The 20,304-nt window shown below is 39.3% G+C and overlaps 2 protein-coding genes across 5 annotated transcripts in view; one reads left to right on the top strand and one right to left on the bottom strand.

The window, feature by feature from the left end:
* The window catches only part of LOC126412188 (integrator complex subunit 6-B), a 34,513-nt gene extending 20,902 nt beyond the window's left edge, over positions 1-13,611 (bottom strand). The window contains exons 1-4 of the mRNA XM_050081672.1: positions 12,994-13,611; positions 12,841-12,918; positions 6,663-6,902; positions 6,300-6,480 (exon numbers count right to left, since the gene is read on the bottom strand). Coding sequence (XP_049937629.1) covers positions 6,300-6,480; positions 6,663-6,902; positions 12,841-12,918; positions 12,994-13,110 — 616 coding nt within the window. The 5' untranslated portion in view covers positions 13,111-13,611. The remainder of the gene's footprint in view (positions 1-6,299; positions 6,481-6,662; positions 6,903-12,840; positions 12,919-12,993) is intronic.
* Positions 13,607-20,304, top strand: part of LOC126412197 (deoxyribodipyrimidine photo-lyase) — a 121,090-nt gene continuing 114,392 nt past the window's right edge. The window contains exons 1-2 of one of the 4 annotated variants that reach the window (XM_050081697.1): positions 13,607-13,715; positions 14,094-14,245. In XM_050081697.1, the coding sequence (XP_049937654.1) occupies positions 14,117-14,245 (129 nt within the window). In that variant the 5' untranslated portion in view covers positions 13,607-13,715; positions 14,094-14,116. Of the gene's footprint in view, positions 13,739-13,794; positions 13,856-13,912; positions 14,246-20,304 lie in introns of those variants that run through there. The other 3 variants (XM_050081689.1, XM_050081704.1, XM_050081683.1) reach the window with 3 other exon arrangements.

Raw genomic sequence — 20,304 nt, 5'->3', positions numbered from 1 at the left:
AAGGAAACTGCTTATGTTGATCTCATGCTCTGACAGACAGAAGTACCAGAAGTACTCAGGATTGAACTGAGACTGTTGTGAGTAGCTCTGCAAAACTGTCAAAGTTTAGCACTGCTGATGTGTTTTGGCAAATTCTTCACACCCTTGTGCGTTGGCTGCAGTTTAGGTTTATGAGAGGCCCTTCTGCAATTTCATAGTTCCTAGAACATATGTATTCCAATGTGGGTGAAAGACTATTGGCATAGTGGACTGAGGGGACTATGGCAATGACTTTAGGCCTTGGGGTATGCCCAACTTCTTCCACATTCACCTTGCTTAAAGATAAGACTTGTCCATTCAGAAGTCACTACAGAACAAATGACTTGAAAGTTATGAACAAAATCATAGACTGGAGTAATAAGCAAGAATTGCCACTTTGTCTGAAATGCATCTCAACAAAACTGACAATTCCCGAAAAATGAGGCATTAATTGAACCTGTGTTAGCATACAAACGATATACACTGCTGTGTGCTAACTTCCATTACACTTAACCAGAATAGTGACAAATTCATAATGGAAGGAGTAATCACATAAGATTCTATACCACCAAAACTCTTCTCAGTGATGATCAAGGAAGTTTTCAGCTCCTTGAACTACGAAAATAATGAAGACATTTTCGTTAATAATAAACCATGTTCATTTTGCTAATGATTCATGAAAGTGGCAAGTTTGGACTGTGCAAAGGTAGGGAATTTGTACGGGCGCTGATAACCGCACAGTTGAGCACCCCACAAACCACACAGCATCATCATCATCATCATCATCATCATCATCATCATCATCATCATCATCATCTTGCTAATGACATTGTGAAGTTTACCTCCAGTGCAAATAGACTGCAACAACAATGGAATAATTCTGTATAGCATGAACAATATAGCAAAAAGAATTCAAGGACAGTGAAGATGGGCAGTCACAAAAATAGAAACAGAAAGTTGGAAAAGCCTGAATTACTGAATAGGTTTTCAGCATCAAGCTTTCATTGCATTTAAAATTTTAAGCTTATACTCAATGTATATTACCAAGTTGATCTTAGGCAGTGACAGGCAAAAGTTACCATGAAACTATTTTGAAACTGTGTGCCAAAGGAGAATAAAGACCAGAAAAAAATGTTCCTATCAGAGCACAAAAAATGTGAATATGCTCCTGTTTATTTAGAAGAATGACTGAAAAGTGGGGTACCAGATATCTCGTTACATTTTCCTCAGCACCTTCAAAAAATTCCCAAACATTTTGGCATGTGAATATATTCACACTTTTTTTAACATTCAACTCATGTCACACTCCCACAAGCTCCCCCACTGCAACTCACACACTAGTCCATCACTCTAAGTCGCTCATATCCATCCACTCCCAGTTGCTCTTTCTCGCCCATTCAGCTCAATTCATTGTCATTATCTCTTTGTGTCCCTGTCTGTCAGTCACAGTCCCCTTCATTTGCCCTACTAATACAGTCTCCTTCTCCTATCACTGTCACTGTCTCCCTTTTGCTCTCTCTTACTGCTACTATCGCATTTCTTCCCACTGCTTCTCTCTATCACTATCTCTCTCTTCCTCATTGTTATTATCATATACTCTGTCTCTCATCACTGGCTCTCACCCCCTTCCACTTTCTCTTAATTTTATCTCCTCCCCCCATTGTCTCCACTTTTTTTCCTAGCACTATACTGTCATTTTCAATTATGTTCCTCTGCCACTGTGTGCCTCTCTTTCTCTCACAATGCCACTGTCTCCTTCGTTCTTTCTGCAACAACCACTGTCTGCTATATTCCAGTATTTATTATTTCTTTGTCTTTTTCCCACTGCCACTGGCTCCTCCTCTCACAGCACAAAAAAGTGTGGGTATATTTGCATTCCAAAATTTTTGAAAAAGTTTCTAAAGGTGCTGAGGAAGGTAGAGTGAAGCAGCTGTTACCACACTTTTAAGTCAGAGACTTTTAAATAAACAGGAAAATCCACATTTTTTGCACTCCAATAGGGGCATTTTTCTGCTGGTTCCCTCCTCTTCCCTGTGGCAGCAGAGCATGTAACTCAAAAGAAAACAAATGTACTGGTCAGTAAAACTGAGATAGCTTACTTATGTGGAATTGAAATAATGTAAAACCAATATTAAACCTCAGACAGAATTCCACATGCAAAAAAATTATGCTTGTGCTTCAGTACAACAACATGGGGTTCCCAGATGATAACAGGCAAACTTTACAGTATATTTCTCTGTGCTATGTCACCTTATAAACTACATTTGTGCCTCACATCAGTTTCTTTTCTTTCTTTTTTTTTGTACAAGTGGATAAACGTGAACCTCTGTAATCTCAGAAACGGATAAATAATGAAGAAAATTTTAAAGGTTGTTCAAGCTTAGAATCTCAGGAATACGTCACAAAAATTACAGCTACTTGCAGTGTATAGCTGTCTTGGAATCTGCGGCCAGATTTTAGTTAAAAAAATGTTTTTGGGGTGTTTCTCAATGCCGGACAAAGATTTTTGAAACCCTGGGAGATAGCTCAGAAAATATACTGTTCAAATTGGAGCAACTTGTGCAGTTACTTATTACTTGGATTTTGCCTCATCGCGGATTTTTCATGTAGAAGAAGGGTTACTTTGACCCTACATATCTTAGAAATGGAGAAATACATCAATGAAATTTTCAGTGTTGTTTAAGATAAGGATCTTAGGAATACACTGTAAAAATTTTGCGCATTTGGTGTGCATAGCTGTCTTTTTACATCACAACAAATAAAGAAAGAACCAACTGATTTGCTCCATTTGCCTAAACAGGAGGAAGTGTGTAAGTAATATTAATACTTTGACCTTGTACTGTACGATAGTAACACAAAGACGATCCTTCTGTTGGGTATACAAATGGTTCCTAGCCTAGGGCTAACCCAAACATCTGATCGTACCTCATTATCACCAACAAAACTCGAGGTATGAGCACGGGAAAACCCCATTTTTATTTGCGGCACCTTTGAACATTTTAGGTATTCATGCTGTCGCAAGCATACCAATATATTAAAATTGGTGATAGCTAGGAAAGGGAGAAAGATGAATAGACGAAGGAAGAGGTAATCATGACCATAAAGAGAATGAAACGGAGATTGGTCACACATGTAACCAGATGAATTATTGGCAGATGAATCAAAGGGTTCTTAGCTGGATTCCCAGAGATAAATTAAGAGAGAGATACAGTGACCTAATGGAAAGTGGATGGATGGCATTAGAAAGCATGCAGTAACAGCTTGGATGTGCGTAGGTGAAGATCTTCATGAATGGAACCATCAGAAGGAATGAGTACATACAGAAATGGATACTGAATGGCTGGTCATGGTATACACCGAGGTGACAAAAGTCATGGGATGGCAATATGCACATATACAGAAGGCATTAGTATTGCACACAAAAGGTATTAAAGGGCACTGATTTGGCGGAGCTATCATTTGTACTACGGTGATTGATGTGAAAAGGTCTCTAATGACATTCTGGCCACACAACAAGAATTAATAGTCTTTTAATGCAGAATTGTAGTTCGTTGGACCTAGCCACGTGAGATCACATTTCAGAAATCGTTAGGGAATTCAATATTCAGAGATTCACAGTGTCAAAGTGTGCTGAGAATATCAAATTTCAGGCATTACCTCTCACCACGGACAATGCAGTGACCAGTGGCCTTCACTTAGTGACGGAACACTGGTGTTTACCTAGAGTTGTTAGTGCTTACAGACAAGCAGCACTGTGTGAAACAGCTGTGGGGCGTATGACAAACGTATCTGTTAGGACAACACAGCAATATTTGGCATTTATGAGCTATGGCAGCAGATGACCGACATGAGTGCCTTTCCTAACAGCATGATATTGCCTGCAGTGCCTCTCCTGGGTTTGTGACCACATCCGTAGGACCCTAGATGACTGGAAAACTGTGGCCTCGTCAGATGAGTCCTGATTTTAGTTGGTAAGAGCTGATGGTAGGGTTTAAGTGCGGTGTAGACCCCATGAAACCATGGACTCTATTTGTTGACAAGGCACTGAAAGCTGGTGGTGCCTCCATAATGGTGTGGACTTGGTGCTCTGCTCCAACTGAACCAATCACTAATGGGAAATGGTTATGTTCACCTATATGGAGACTATTTAGAGCCATCCATGGACTTACATGTCCCAAACAATGATGGAATTTTTATGGATGACAACGTAGCATGTCACAGGCCACACTTTTTCACGATTGGTTTGAAGAACATTCTGGACAATTCAAACAAATGATTTGGCAAACCGTCATCCGACATGAATCCCATCGAACATTTATGAAACATAATCGGAGGTCAGTTAGTACACAAAATCCTGCATCTGCAACTCTTGCAATTATGAAGGGCTATAGGGGCAGCAGGGCTCAGTATTCAACAGGGGACTTGCAAAGACTTGCCGTGTCCATCCCCCAATGAGCTGCTGCACTACACTGGGAAAGTGGAGTTCCAACATGATATTTGGAGGAATCCTGTAACTTTTGACACCTCAGTGTATAGGTACAGGATTGCTTTGATACTATTTATGTAAAACAAGCTTCTAAAAACAGTATGGTACTTATTTGATCTCTTATTACAGTGATATTTATTTTTGCATCAGTAACAGAAGTCAGTGCTTCATATGTTAGTCTACTGTATTACGATTTATATTAATAAAACAGATGACTGTCTAACATACACAGTGATCTGAATACTTGTATAGTTACTACATTTAATGTGGGTTCTATTAAATTTTTTCACTACTCCAAAAAAAACTGCATTTACAATATTTGGCATGAGGTTGAAGACATTAATAACATGTAGTATCTCAATACAAGGTGTACAACTTTGCTTCCGCCGTTTGGCGATAGGTGGCGACAACGGTAAGCAGTGGTCGAAAGAAAGAGATTGCAGACGTCAGGCAATTAGCTTGGACCTCAGTCAACATAACCTCATTAAAACATTAGTTGATTTGTGTCTGCATCATAAAGTTGTTCTTGATTGAAAATGTCAGTTTACGAGCACAATTCTTGTCAGCTGTGGGAGTTGTTACCATTTTGTTTCAATATAAAGAAAACAGTGGCCGAGTCTCATCGCATGCTCTCAAGTACGTATGGTAAGGACGCTATTAGTGAAAGAACGTGTCTTGAGTGGTTTCAACACTTCAAGAACGGTGATTTTAATATTGTAGACCGGCATAGTGGTGGAAGAGAGAATGTTTTCAAAGATGCAGAATTGGAAACATTGCAGAGTGGAGACTCTGCATCAAACTCAAGAAGAATTGGCCCGATTAGTGGGAGTGACACAGCAAGCCATTTCAAAATGTCTCAAGGCTATGGGCATGATTCAGAAGGAAGGAACTTGGGTCCCGTATGAGCTTAAATGAAGAGACGTTGAACGGCGTTTGTGTGTTTGTGAACAGTTGCTTCAGAGGCAAAAACGGAAACGATTTCTGCATCATATTGTGACCAGGGATGAAAAATGGGTTCATTACAATAACCCTCAATGCAAAAAATCATGGGAATATCCCGGCCATGCTCCCATGTTGACGGCCAAACCCAATAGTCACAGTTCCAAGATCTTGCTCTGTATTTGGTGGGACCAGCTCGACGTCGTGTATTATGAAGTGTTAAAACCAAGTGAAACAATCACAGGCGCTCTTTATCAAACACAATTAATGCGTTGGAGCATAGCATTGAAAGACAAATGGCCGCAATACTGTGAGAGGCATGATAAAGTGATTTTTGCAGCACAACAACGCTCGACCCCACGTTGCGAAAGAGATCAAAACGTACTTGGAAACATGTAAATGAGAAGTCCTACCTCACCCGCTGTATTCTCTGGATATTGCTCCCTCTGACTATTACCTATATCAATGGCGCATGACCTAGCTGACCAACACTTGCGATCTTATGAAGAAGTCACAAATTGGACTGATTAATGGATTGCTTCAAAAGATGAACAATTTTTTCGACATGGGATTTGTACACTGCCCGAAGGACTGGAGAAAGTTGTGGCCAGAGATTGAAAATACTTTGAATGATACATGTGTAACCAATTTGTTTCATTAAGGCCTCAAATGTCGGGGGGAAAAAAACGGCAGAAGCAAAGTTGTACACCTTGGAGGTTACACCTAATAGTAAGCTACTCTGGTAATGAGAGTTTCAAAGTTGCATACTCGCTACTAACAGCAACAAACATAATTTCTTATATGTGCCACAGTATATGCAAAATAAACGGTAGCAGAATATTCAGAAGTCACATACCTCCAGTTACTTCACACATGGCATCTATTGGAGAGCAGTCACTGGGCACGAGTCCAATATCCCTGTCAATAGCAGGGGTTCCTGCCAGTCTAAGGACAAGTGAAAATAGCCGTTGGTCCCAACGGAATGGTTCCCTTGTCAGTTCAGAGCCAGGTATAGGGGAATGCATAGGCAAATTGAACTGTAATAGACACGGAAGTTTCAAATGTATGAAATGAACTAAAATAACCTTCGGTACAAGGAAACTCGATAAGCAGGTTCTGTACATGTAACATTCACTTTCATTAAAGTAGACACAAAATGAAAACTGTACAGATTTTTTATTTGTGTGAGGACAGGTAGATGGGTGGGGTGCATACTTACATCCTCTTGGACACCACTGTTGTTTGAAAGTTTTCCTCCATCAGTGATGACTACGATCACTGAAGGCTCTAAAAAGAAAGGACAACGCCCTTGTCCATAAGTATCAATGCCAGTCTGCATTCGATTAATATTCAATACATCAAATGCATGTTTTAAGGCAGCACCCATTGTGGTCATTCCCACACAGTTTAAATTCTTAAGTTCATTCATAAATGTTGCTAAATTTTCCTTCCATCCAGCCTAAATAAAAAGTAGAAAACAAAATTGATTTTGCTTTAACACATATACATCATACAGTTAATTGGCAAAAGCAGTATGATAAATATTTATTTCCTAGTGATAAATGCAATTGTGGTGAAGTGAAAACATCAGACCACCTATCCTAACCTCTCAAAGCACAGTTACATAGACTATGTTTCTGTATATTTTGAGGTATTTATCAAACAACAATAAAAAGAAAAGATAGATTGCTACTCACTGTAAAGATGACAGGTTGAGTTGCTGATAGAAACAACAAAAACACACTTAAACGTAACACCTCATGCACACAGGCCCATCATCTCCAGCAGCTCAGACTGGATTACACTTTTGTGCAACAGTATAATCGCATTTAATTTATGACTGTTCTTACTTGCACATGAGCAATTGAGAAACAGGACACAATACCGAACATTAAAGACTTATCTACAAACCCAGCGTTGATGAAAATTTATATCTACATAAAAATATTCTATAATTATGTCAATGTACCATATTCTCTCCCATACCACTTTCAATCGGACGGCACAAAAACCATATAAGAAGGGTATGAGGGGGCATGGATGGAGAAAAATAACTCCCTGACAATCAACTAAGGAAGATTTACAGAGGCTCTACTATTGGTGCGAGGATTGGTAGCTAACTCTGAACGTAAATAAATGTAATGTCTTGCTCATATATAGGTGAATAAATCCTCTACTGTCTGATTACACTAGCAGTAACAAGCCATTAGAAACAGTACCAAGTGTAAAGTACTTAGTAGAAACTATCTGGACAGACCTAAAGAGGAATGACCATAGAACAACTGTAAGGCTGGGATTCACAGTATATTTAGGAAATTCACCCATGAAAGCGGTGCCTTAAGGCCCGTCCACACGCAACGATCTGTCTGCGCAAATGTCTGCGCACATCAAATCTGCGCAGACAGATCGTTGCGTGTGAACAGAAGATTTGCACCAACCTGAGGTGTGTGCAAACCTGGAAGTTGGAGTTGGAGGTTTGAGCGAAACCTCTCAAATCTGTCGGTTCAAACCACATCTGCGCAGACAAGTTGGAGCGTGTGGACAGGAGATCGTCGCAAATCTGGCGCGAAACAGCTGTTTGCTCAGTCTAGTGTTTGTATTTGTGTGCACAGGGCATTAAAATGGCTGATACTCGTCAGTGTTCTCGAGAGTTTGTAAGTGAATTCATTGAAATATACAGAAACCACCCATGTTTGTGGAAGATTAAAAGTAAAGAATATAGTGACCGAGACAAAAAGACAGCAGCATACAATGCTCTAATTGAAAAATTGCGGGCAGTTGGCGCCTCGGCAAACAGAGAAACGGTAATATAAAAAATAATTTCGTTGCGAACTGGCGAAATTATTTGCGGATGGATGTCGAAACTTATAATTATCTCTTAAAGCATGTAACCCCTCATATTATGAGAAAAATACTTGTATGAGAAGGGAAATTTCTCCTCATGAACGCCTGGCAGTAACATTAAGATTCCTAGCAACAGGAAGGAGCTACAATGATTTGGAATTTTCATCTGCAATATCGAAACAAGCATTGAGTGAAATAATACCCAACACACCAAATGTAGAAAGAAAGCGTGTAAACCGTCTGATGATGAATCGCAACGATTCGAAACCGGTAACGGTTTCCTTTGAATAAAGGAGCTCAAAGTAAATTTGTGGCTGGTTGCTGTCCTAACACGATCAACATTTATTTACGCTTTCCTGAAAGATGAGTTCATGAAGGCAAGTCAAGTAAATTAGTCTGTCAGCGAACTGTTTACCGAAAAGAGTTATCCAAAGTTCAGAAATCTAGAAGATCTGGTGTAGGAGTAGATCAAGTATACCAGCCAACGTTATGGTATTTTGATCTACTTGGCTTTCTTAGTGATCAAGAAACGCCAAGACCAAGCAGGAGTACAATTGAAGATGAAATTGGAGTGCCAATGTGTGAGGAAATGGAACACGAGGTTATGTAAAACAAAAAAGGTTCGCCCTGCAACTCTCGCAGTAAATTTACATGACAAAACTGCTTTCGCTTTAGCAGCCACTGTCTGCACCATTTTGACCGCTTTCTCTGTTTCCTGCGGTTGGTCTAAATGTTCTTTGCAACACAAGTTGCGAACACAGACCACAACAGAACTTCCTCCATTTCTATTTTTCAAAATAACTGAATTAAATTTTGACGTTTTCGGGGAGCTTAGTCGCTTGCCACTGATATTTCTTTTCTACACCGACAGATGGCGGGCGAGTAGTAGATTGGGGTTTGTGTCGTGTGAACACACCACATTTGCAGCGATCTTTTGCATGTACAGACATCTGCGCCGATGTCTGCACAGACAGATCGTTGCGTGTGGACCGGGCTTTACATAAAACTTAAGACTGGTTCTTCAGTATTGTTTCTTAGCCTGAGAACCTTACAGGGTTGGATTAACAGGAGAGGTAGAGGAGATAGAGAAGATCCAAGTGTTTCGTCACAGGGTGTGAGAAATAAGGAGAGTCTCAACAAACTCCAGTGGCAGACACTGCAAGGGAGGCATGGCCCTTCACTGAGAAGTTTACTGTTGACATTCTGAGAGTGAATGTTCCAATAAGAGTCTAGTAACATTAACTCTACCTACCCATGCGCCATATACAAATGAAGCTGGGGGAAAAGCTAGCTGCACCAGATGTAACACCCAGCACACACCATTAAATAGTTCGTAAAATATTCACACGGAAGAATACTGTATACGAGAATAATATTCTAAGCTCAAGTGTATGTAATGCAAGTCAGCTGTGTTTCACTGACTACACATTGGAGTGAAAAAAAAAAAAAATAAATAAATAAAATGACTTACAGTTGTGAAAAATTGCTGCTAACTGAAATGAATTTTTATAAGATGATTTTTTTCAAAAAGTTCTCATAGTATGAGATAGTGACTGCATCTTACTATAACTCCTAAAATGTGGTATTCATTCCTCAGTGGGTTCAATGATTTTTTTCCTTTCACTTAGGCCTATCACATCTTTTGCCACTCACAACAAATTGTAAATGTAGGGAAGCCTAGTTCTACCACAGTAAGTCAGTTCATAGGTATGAGGAAGATTGGCGGGAAGTATATAAAATAGGAACTGTGATGTTCAACCAGTCCAGCTACTAGATCTGTTTCTATTAGCAATTTTCTTTCAATATCCAACTGATTTCATAGAAAGAGTTTGTGTGGGGTTAAGGGGGAGAGTTGATACTGGCACACTATTCTCAACATCAGGAAAATCAGGTGCCTTAAAGCTTGTATTTTGGCTTCATGAAATTGTGTACAATATTGCAGTTCTGGCTAGGCATGAACTTACAGTAACTAGGTAGACTGCCTTAAAGGAACTATGACCCTTTTGTAAGAAATTTGTTTCATTAAAAAATGTAGAGCTGGTCCACAGAACTACTGCCGTATTTCACTCATTTATTTGTGGCACAATCCAATAACATATTTGGAGTTCAATTATTGGAACTACAGAGTGCAACAAAGTAAGCTTCACCATGGAAACGTGCATGTATTTCAATAACACAGATAACGCAAAATTGCATTCTTCACACACACACACACACACACACACACACACACACACACACACAATACCCCTCCACCTACCTGCCCCAGTCTCCTCCTTACCCCCACCACCCAGATTCAGTCTGCTTCTCCCATCATGCACTACTGCTCGCAGTCTGGCCTCAACAGCCAGAGAATGTGGTATGTGTGTAAAATTCTGTTGAAAGCCTTTTGGCTGAAAGTTTAATTGTTTGACAGTTCTTTTGTTGTGCCTATCAGCATCTCTGCTATACGGTAAGCAACAATCTCAACTTTTCGTAATATTGATGCCTATCCAGTTTTGACAGGATTGAAAATTTCCTGCTAAAGTTTACACTAGATCATCCACGCAAAGATGCTGACAACACCTATGTGTGTATGATTAAGGGTGAATGTGTTATTACTTTTGACAATAAAAACTGATCACTAATCTTATTCTAAATTGAGAGTCTTTATGCGCGCGCGCGCACACACACACACACACACACACACACACACACACACACACACACACACACACCAGTATAATACCCAACCATGATCATCTTTTATTGTATAGGAAACTTTAAAACCAGTTTCTATCACAAAAAAGCAATAAAGACTGAGTATTACATTGTCTGGTGTAATTATGATTGCGGACTCTTAATTTTACATCATTTGTTGACAAAAGTAACACCTGATGTAGCAGTGAGGACTGTAGTAGTGTTCATGTTATTGACTAATGACCTATTTGGTAATGTGGTCTCCGGCTTTTTTTCAGGCTACAGTTATCCTTTGACTACAGCATTAACAAGTCACAACTAAAGGCAGTTATTTCATAATAATATTCAGGAGTGTATGTTTAGTGAACAGACATACACACTATCGGAACACCCACATAAACTAACAGTAATGCAAAGAGCAGGTTATAATTCATTGTTAGCATTACAGGAAACCACTGTTTTGTTTATAAAAGAAACTGCATGCAAAAAATTTTATGGTCTTACAAGAATACTGTTCAAATCTGTTGGACACATATCAGCTCATTCTATCAAGGGATATCAACCATACACAAACGGTAGTGTGAATGGTTATTTCAAGCTAACAAGCCTCATGACAAAATGACATGTTGATAAATCTAGTAGACACTCAATGAAAATATGCTATACATGTTTATACAATGGTGATAAATTACATTTGGACTAAATCAGACTTGTCCGTGTTATAGTAGCTTGTATGTACAAATTGTTTAGGGCCCATGTCCTGACTACACCTAGACTATGAAAACTGTCAATGGACAGATTAATGAATGAATGAATGAATAAATACACCTTATTAGAACCACCTCAAAATCAAGATTTTTATTTCACAGAAAAAACTAAGCACATTCTTTAGCACCATATACAGAGGTCATGTTGCCAGCACAAGGAAAATAAGGCACACAATGAGCAGTCATTCTTCAGTTACTACATTTGTGAATGGTACAAAAAGATACAAACATACAGTACACAAACAAGTACCCCTCTTATGTTCTTCAAAGGGTACAAGTCTACATGTAAATAAAACTGCCTTGACATTAGTTCCAACACCTATGTTGAAGGTCCATAAACTTTAAACCTTAACAATGGCTGGGCAGTAGCCCATAACAGAGTAACAGAATGTTTACATTTAATAAGTTGGGCCTTCTGTATATGTCGTACTGCTGATCCCAGATATCTAATTTTATGATTTTTTTATGGGGTGTGCGTGAAATATACAGGAAAAACAGACAGTTCTTTTATCATTTTATCACAACACTTTAACACACTTCAAATTTACATGTGCACACGTTTTATGTTGATAAATGCATACACCAGTCATTATTGGTTACCAATGTTATAGATTTGTTGGAAACATAACCTAAGATCTAATCATTCCCTAGCAGATAAACCGCAGAGCTTTCTTCTGATGAATACAATCGTTCACATACAGTCCAACACCGATGAAAAAAACTGAATATTTTTTATGCAAGGAGCGCTGTTGCAATACAAATGACCATTTTTGATGTTTTCCCCGTTTATTATTTGACAGCGAAAACAGACTGTATAATAAACTTAACAACTGCGTTTCGAGCAAAATTTCAATTTGTTTACAGCAGAAAACAACTCCCCTCCGCATCCCGGTGAGAACAAATGCCTATCTCATTCAATTACAGAGAATATCAACGTTCAAAGATGCAATGATACGACAAGTTAGAATACGGATGTCAAGTTGAGTCTGACAAATTTAGACAACATGTACCCATTCATCAAAGGCAAACCACTCTCCCATAGAGCAACAGCATGCAAAAACTAGCGATATATGATTTTGCCAAGTGATAATATTTTCTTTTTCTTACCTTTATATTTGAAGGCGGTTCTTCAAACGTTAATAGCATGTATCTGTCACCTCTACTTTCTGGAGATCTTTGACGTACCTGGAGACAATAAAATTTACTGAAATTCGAGTTACCGCTACGTGAGGAATAATTTGTTTACAAGGGGAAACATACCTTAACGAATGTCTCTACAGCGCCTTTAGCAACATCGAGTAAGGTTGGGCGTCCACCTAAATAAGCTCTTTGATTCATAGAAGCTGAGGTATCTATCAAAAAAACTATTATGGTCATTTTACGGAACGTTCTAAGGTGCTCCAAGAGACATCTAAATCAATATTTAAACAGATAAAAAAAAAACTAAGAGATTTCGCGACACTTCCGACCTCCCATCACAGCAGCCGACCTGCAGCTGCCTCTCGGAGCAGCTGAAAGCTAAAACGCCACGACGACCTGTACCACGTGACCTTCCTCGCCATGATTGGTTGGTTGATACTGGTTTGTAAATTAAAGTTTCGAACAGTGGTTTACAGCATGAAATGATTAATAAGAATAAGATATTGTCGAGACTTTGAATCTACGAACACACAGTCCAATACTCCGAGTGCATAATTACCGATCACTTGGGACCTCATAACCTCACAAAACCGACAATAAAAATCTGGAACACATATTTCTCCTCTTTAAGAAATAACTTCGTTCCCTTTTTCAGTAGATACAGATCCGTTTTTTCTGTCGTAAAACTTGTCTTGAAGGTGTGTTGACAAGAGCCAGTCCTCTAGCATAACACTCAATTCCATCACGCGAACGAAACGATAAAACAATGATAGCGTACTGACATCCCATAATTCCATTTTTTCTAATGACGTCATAAACAGAAGCACGAAGCGTGAAATTGCGTAAGTGGGTTTGTGTTTGTAAGGTTTGTTATTACTATTTATTTATGTAAAGAAAACATACTTCGGTTTGGTTTTGCAAACAGGAACACCTTAACACAAAAACAAATCATATGCATGGGAAGTGTGGCTCTGATATTCAGGTTAATTTTTCTCTATAAAATTTGGCGCTGCGCATGACAGAACAAACAAATAGCACGTGGAATTGTTTATATAATCTTAAGGTGATGGGCACCGGGAATAAGCTTGCATGAGAGATCCTATGTGCAAACGATATTTCCCTTGGCCATAAGTCATTGTTATTGTTGAAATTATGTGGAAGGGGCATGTACAGTTACAACCTTTCTGTCCGCCCATTGTTAGTAATTCGTACCAATTCAGCCGTTTCAGAAATCGTGGTGAAAATGTCGTCTGGCAGTCCGTCAAAGAAACTGAAAACAACACATGAATCAGTAAACAAGTCAGAATTGAAAAAGTCCACGTCTGATGAACGGACAGAATTTATAGAAAAGATTCGCAACGACAGAGTGAAAGTAAGTACCTAATATAAATGTTTTATAGTCAAGTGCCATGACTTGGTAGCTGTGGAGTTCGCTAATGGAGGTTTTAGATGTCAAGCATAAGCGCACATTTATGTCTCCAATACGATTCTGAATGATATGATTTTGAATGTCACAGCACCTGTATGATGAGTTTCATAGAAAGTATTCATTTATGTCCATACTCAGCTTAATATTGTTGCACTTGTATGACATAGCACATAAAGGAATAGGTTGGCCTACACAGTATGTTTACAAATGGTGGTGTGGTCTTCAGGCCGAATACCGGGTTGATGCATGCTTATTTATCCTGTCCAAATCTCTTCATCTTGCATGTTTACAGTAGCCTACAAGTATTTTAATATGCTTAGTTGTTGAGCATTTGTTGTCTTATATGGACACTTTCCTCCACTCCCTTTCCACAACGTTGTACTTTGCGCCATTACCAAAGTGACAATTTCTTGGTGCCTCAGGATGTGTCCTATTAGCAATACCTTCTTGTATGCAAGATGTACCATAAATTTCTTTTCTTCCCAGTTCGATCCAGTACTTCCTCATTAGTTATCAAGTAATCTTCAGTGTTGTGTGCATGTCAGAATCTTGCCTTATTTTGTCTAGAATCTTGCCTTATTTTGTCTAAACTGCTTCTCGTCCACATGCCAGTTATGTACAAGGCTACATCCCAGGAAAATACCTTTGAAGAAGACTTCGTAACACCTAAATTCTCTTTGACTGAAATGCTTTCCGTGCTAATATTTTCAGAACTGCTTTCCTATTTTACAAATAAATATTTAAGTTTAGCAAGAAGACTACAGCACTTGGTGTTACTTTTGTGCCCTGTTTGTATTTTATTCGTTTCTTAACATACATTTACAGATCATCCGATCATGCTGTATAGGAGAGACATCAATTTTTAGCCTTACGATATACTTAATTCCCTAACACTACTTTTTACCAGTACAGATTGATATTGGACATAGTAATATTATTAAATTGTTTTTCTTATGATGTAACAATACATTATGTACAATATTGTATACAATGCTATAATATTAAACAGTCACACTATTCAAATGCTGATTTCATCATTCATAAATTCCTCAGTTGAATAGTAGCATGTTTCCACCAGGAGATCATATAGTTTTCTCTTCAGTGAACCTACCTCAATCCTCAGTACATCTCTACCTGTGAGTTTATTTTAAATTTTCATGTCCATGCACTGGAGTATCTGTTGGTAGAGTTTTAAGCGATGTGGTGGAAGCATGAGAAATTTTCTTTGTGTGTGTGTGTGTGTGTGTGTGTGTGTGTGTGTGTGTGTGTGTTATAAAATATATATATATATATATATATATATATATATATGGTGTTACAAAAAAGGTATGGCCAAACTTTCAGGAAACATTCCTCACACACAAATAAAGAAAAGATGTTATGTGGACGTGTGTCCGGAAACGCTTACTTTCCATGTTAGAGCTCATTTTAGTTTCTTCCACCTACGCTCAATGGAGCACGTTATCATGATTTCATAGGGGATACTCCACCTATGCTGCTAGAACATGTGCCTTTACAAGTACGACAACATATGGTTTATGCACGATGGAGCTCCTGCACATTTCGGTCGTAGTGTTCGTACGCTTCTCAACAACAGATTCGGTGACCGATGGATTGGTAGAGGCAGACCAATTCCATGGCCTCCGCGCTCTCCTGACCTCAACTCTCTTGACTTTCATTTATGGGGGCATTTGAAAGCTCTTGTCTATGCAACCCCGGTACCAAAAGTAGAGACTCTTCATGCTCGTATTGTGGACGGCTGTGATACAATACCCATTCTCCAGGGCTGCTTCAGAGCATCAGGGATTCCATGCGACGGAGGGTGGATGCATGTATTCTCGCTAACGGAGGACATTTTGAACATTTCCTGTAACAAAGTGTTTGAAGTCACACTGGTACGTTCTGTTGCTGTGTGTTTCCATTCCATGATTAATGTGATTTGAAGAGAAGTAATAAAATGAGCTCTAACATGGAAAGTAAGCGTTTCCGGCCACATGTCCACATAACATATTTTCTTTCTTTGTGTGTGAGGAATGTTTCCTGAAAGTTTGGCCGTACCTTTTTGTAACACCCTGTGTGTGTGTCTATATATATATATATATATATATATGAAATGGTTTTCTTCTTTTAGCTCAGGGTTACTATATAAAAATATGATAATTTCAAATATGTACAATGCAGGGATAGGTAATATTTTTAGGTTCTTGAATGATGGGTGCAGGACGTTCTTGGAGGGGCTGCACACATTTTTCTAATGATTCTTTTTTGAACTAGCAGGATTTGTGACATGTAGCTCAAATTTTCCCAAAAATTAAATCATTTCTAACTATGGATTCAAAGTTACTGTGGTACACCACTTTTCTGCAGGTTATGTCATATGCCTTGCAAGGGCATGGCTGTTTAATTTTGTAGTTAAATAATCTATATGTGCTTGCCAGGTTAAATTTTCATCCATGTTTAGTCCCAAGAATTTAATGGACTAAGCTTTGTCCACAACTTGATTTTTATGTACAGTGCTGATGTCACTGATTTTTGATTGTTTGACTCTAAATTGTGTAAACAAGGTCTTTGAAAAGTTAAGTTTAAGGCCATTTTGTTGAAACCATGTATCTAGGTTGTTTAGTGTGTTTATAACACCATGCAGAATTTCTCCCAAATTTTGTTTTTCAAGGAGTACTCAAGTGTCATCAGCAAACATGACTGGCTGGGCATTGGTATTAAGAGGTAAATCATTTATGTAAAAGAGAAACAATATTGGCCCCAAAATTCAGCCTTGAGGGACTCCTTCTGATATTGTATCGCACTGAGATGAATAATTTATGGTATTAGATGTTACGATTACCTTTTGTTTCCTGTTTGTCAGATAAGACCTGAGCCACTGCAGAGCATTTTGTCTGATGACTTATCTGTCTAGTTTATGAAGCAGCATGAAGTAATTCACAGAATCGAATCCCTTTGTAAGGTTGCAGAAGATACCTGCTGCTTTGTTGCTTTTGTCTAGTGATGTGCAGATTTTTTCAATGAATTCTTAATAGCACTTGTGGTGCTTTTCCCATTTTGGAACCCATATTGGTTTTTAAGAACAACACCATGTTTCATGATAAAATTTGTTATCTGGACTGCAGCTATTTTTTCAAATGCTTTGGATAGCGCTGGGAGGATAGAGAAGGGGCGGTAATTCCCTATATCCTCTCTTGCTCCTTTTTTTGTGTAGTGGTTTTACCTCTGCATACTTTAGCACACCAGAGAGGTTGTCTTGCTCAAATGACTGACTGATTATTGCGGACTGAGGGTGTGCTTTTTTATTATATACAAATTGGGATTACAGAAGCACCCGATTCCACCCATCTGCTTTGACCCATGATGTCATCAGTATGGGGGAAATGACCATTCTCCACATTTCGAATATGGCGCCTATGATGTCACTACGCAAACGTGACAACAAACATGAAAATACATATAAATATAACAATAACATCTCTCTCCAAAAATATAATCAAACTAATGGGACAGGCGCAGGACATTGGGGGTTTTAGGGTGGGAGCAAGCTAGATATAAACATATAAAAATGCACACAACGCTCCCAAACCACACAAGACAATGACAAAAGAACTGTGAAAAACAACGCAAAATTCCCACATTCCGCTACATCCGCAAAATTCACAGGAATTGGTCACTTCCCTTCACCTATATAGGTCATCCGCATTTGATCAGTACCACAACATAAAAACCTACAACTACAAAAATTAGAATCAGACCGCAACTATTGATACCACAAAACCAACACCTAAAATAACAAAAATTGGAATCACACTTCCCTTAACCTATATAGGTCAACCACAGCTGACAATACCAAAACACACATATCTACGACGACAAAAATTGGAATCCGATACTTCCCTTAACATATAGAGGTCAACCACAGCTAATGATATGAAAAAACAAACACCTACAACTGCAATAAATAAAACCGAACCCATAACACATCAAAACCCACACAATACATAACGACTCGGGAACAATAGACCCAAAAAAACAACTACTTACCACAAACAAATTCCTGCGCTACACACTAGTTAGCCACCCACCCACACACACACACACACACACACACACACACACACACACACACACACACACACACAAAAAAAAAACTGCAATCTCAGGCAACTGTAACCACACTGTGAGTAGCAGCACCAGTGCATGATGGGAGTGGCGACTGGGTGGAGATAAGGAGGAGGCTGGGGTGGTGAGGGGGTCAGATAGTATGGTGGGGATGGTGGACAGTAAAATGCTACAGGTTAGGCAGGGGAATGTTGGGGCGGAGAGGGGAAGTGGGGGGGGGGGGGGGGGGGGAGGACTGGGTGTGGTGGCGGTGAAATGACGGCTGTGTAGTGCTGGAATGGGAGCAAGGAAGGGGCTGGATGGTTGAGGGCAGCAACTAACGAAGGTTGAGGACAGGAGGGTTATAGGAATATAGGATGTATTCCAGGGAAAGTTCTCACCTTCACAATTCAGAAAAGCTGGTGTTGGTGGGAAGCATCCATATGGCACAGGCTTTGAAGCAGTCATTGGAATGATGCCACTCAGTATCTCTGCTGTATGGTGGGTAGCAATTTTCCTTCTCATAATATTGTTACATTCCATCCTGGATTTTTCCATTGTTTGATAAGTACAGATTTTCATAGATTTCTTACCTCAGTATTTTCTTCACACCGGTTAATAATAAAAAAATATCCATCAGATGGGCTGGTGGTGAGACTCTTCTATTGTTAAGGAGACAGGTGCCTCCTGTTGCCTCTGTTGTTATTGATGTAGTTTCCATTATTCGTTGCTTTTTTTTCCTTTGGCTCACTTCATTAGACATTGCAACTGGTGCTGGTTTTTTCCTCACTTATTTCCACTGTAGAGGCTGGAACTGCTGCTGCTGTTTTTAGGGTACTAGCATAACTTTTCCTGCGACATATTCCTTCTATGGTATCTGCTGTTGACTCTATATGTGCGGTCAATCTCTGAGTGATCTGTTGGTTCTGTTTCTGAGGTTTGGGATACATCACTACACTTGTATGAAACTGGTTAGCATTTTGTGGAACTGTTGTGTGTTTCTGAGATAGAGAAATGGCAGTTGAACTAAATGTGTCGTGAATAGTCTTCATAATTGTCATGATTTTATTACGGATGGCAATTTTTGCTCTACCATTAAGATGCAGACCATGTCTGATGAAGAGATCACAGTGCATATCCCCTGTGTGGAGAAAGAATGTTTTCTGAAAGGCTCTGCAGATTTTATTGTACTGTCTCTTTGTTTACACAGGAGAAATTTTGAAGGTGAAATCTGTGTGGGAATCCTATCACTATCGTTTTTTGATTTTCCAATAACATTATTGTTTTTCTTAGGCATCTTGTAGCTCCTTTAAGATCCTTTTTATGAACATCATTTGCACATGCTATTAGAACTGTCCCCCCCATGAACCATGGACCTTGCCGTTGGTGGGGAGGCTTGCGTGCCTCAGCGATACAGATAGCCGTACCGTAGGTGCAACCACAACGGAGGGGTATCTGTTGAGAGGCCAGACAAACGTGTGGTTCCTGAAGAGGGGCAGCAGCCTTTTCAGTAGTTGCAAGGGCAACAGTCTGGATGATTGACTGATCTGGCCTTGGTAACAATAACCAAAACGGCCTTGCCGTGCCGGTACTGCGAACGGCTGAAAGCAAGGGGAAACTACAGCCGTAATTTTTCCCGAGGGCATGCAGCCTTACTGTATGATTACATGATGATGGCGTCCTCTTGGGTAAAATATTCCGGAGGTAAAATAGTCCCCCATTCGGATCTCCGGGCGGGGACTACTCAAGAGGATGTCGTTATCGGGAGAAAGAAAACTGGCGTTCTACGGATCGGGGCGTGGAATGTCAGATCCCTTAATCGGGCAGGTAGGTTAGAAAATTTAAAAAGGGAAATGGATAGGTTGAAGTTAGATATAGTGGGAATTAGTGAAGTTCGG

Source organism: Schistocerca serialis, chromosome 1, assembly GCF_023864345.2.
Source record: "Schistocerca serialis cubense isolate TAMUIC-IGC-003099 chromosome 1, iqSchSeri2.2, whole genome shotgun sequence".
NCBI classification, from domain to species: domain Eukaryota; kingdom Metazoa; phylum Arthropoda; class Insecta; order Orthoptera; family Acrididae; genus Schistocerca; species Schistocerca serialis.
The sequence above is the reverse complement of the archived record's forward strand: the minus strand, read 5'-3'. Positions and strand labels throughout refer to the sequence as shown.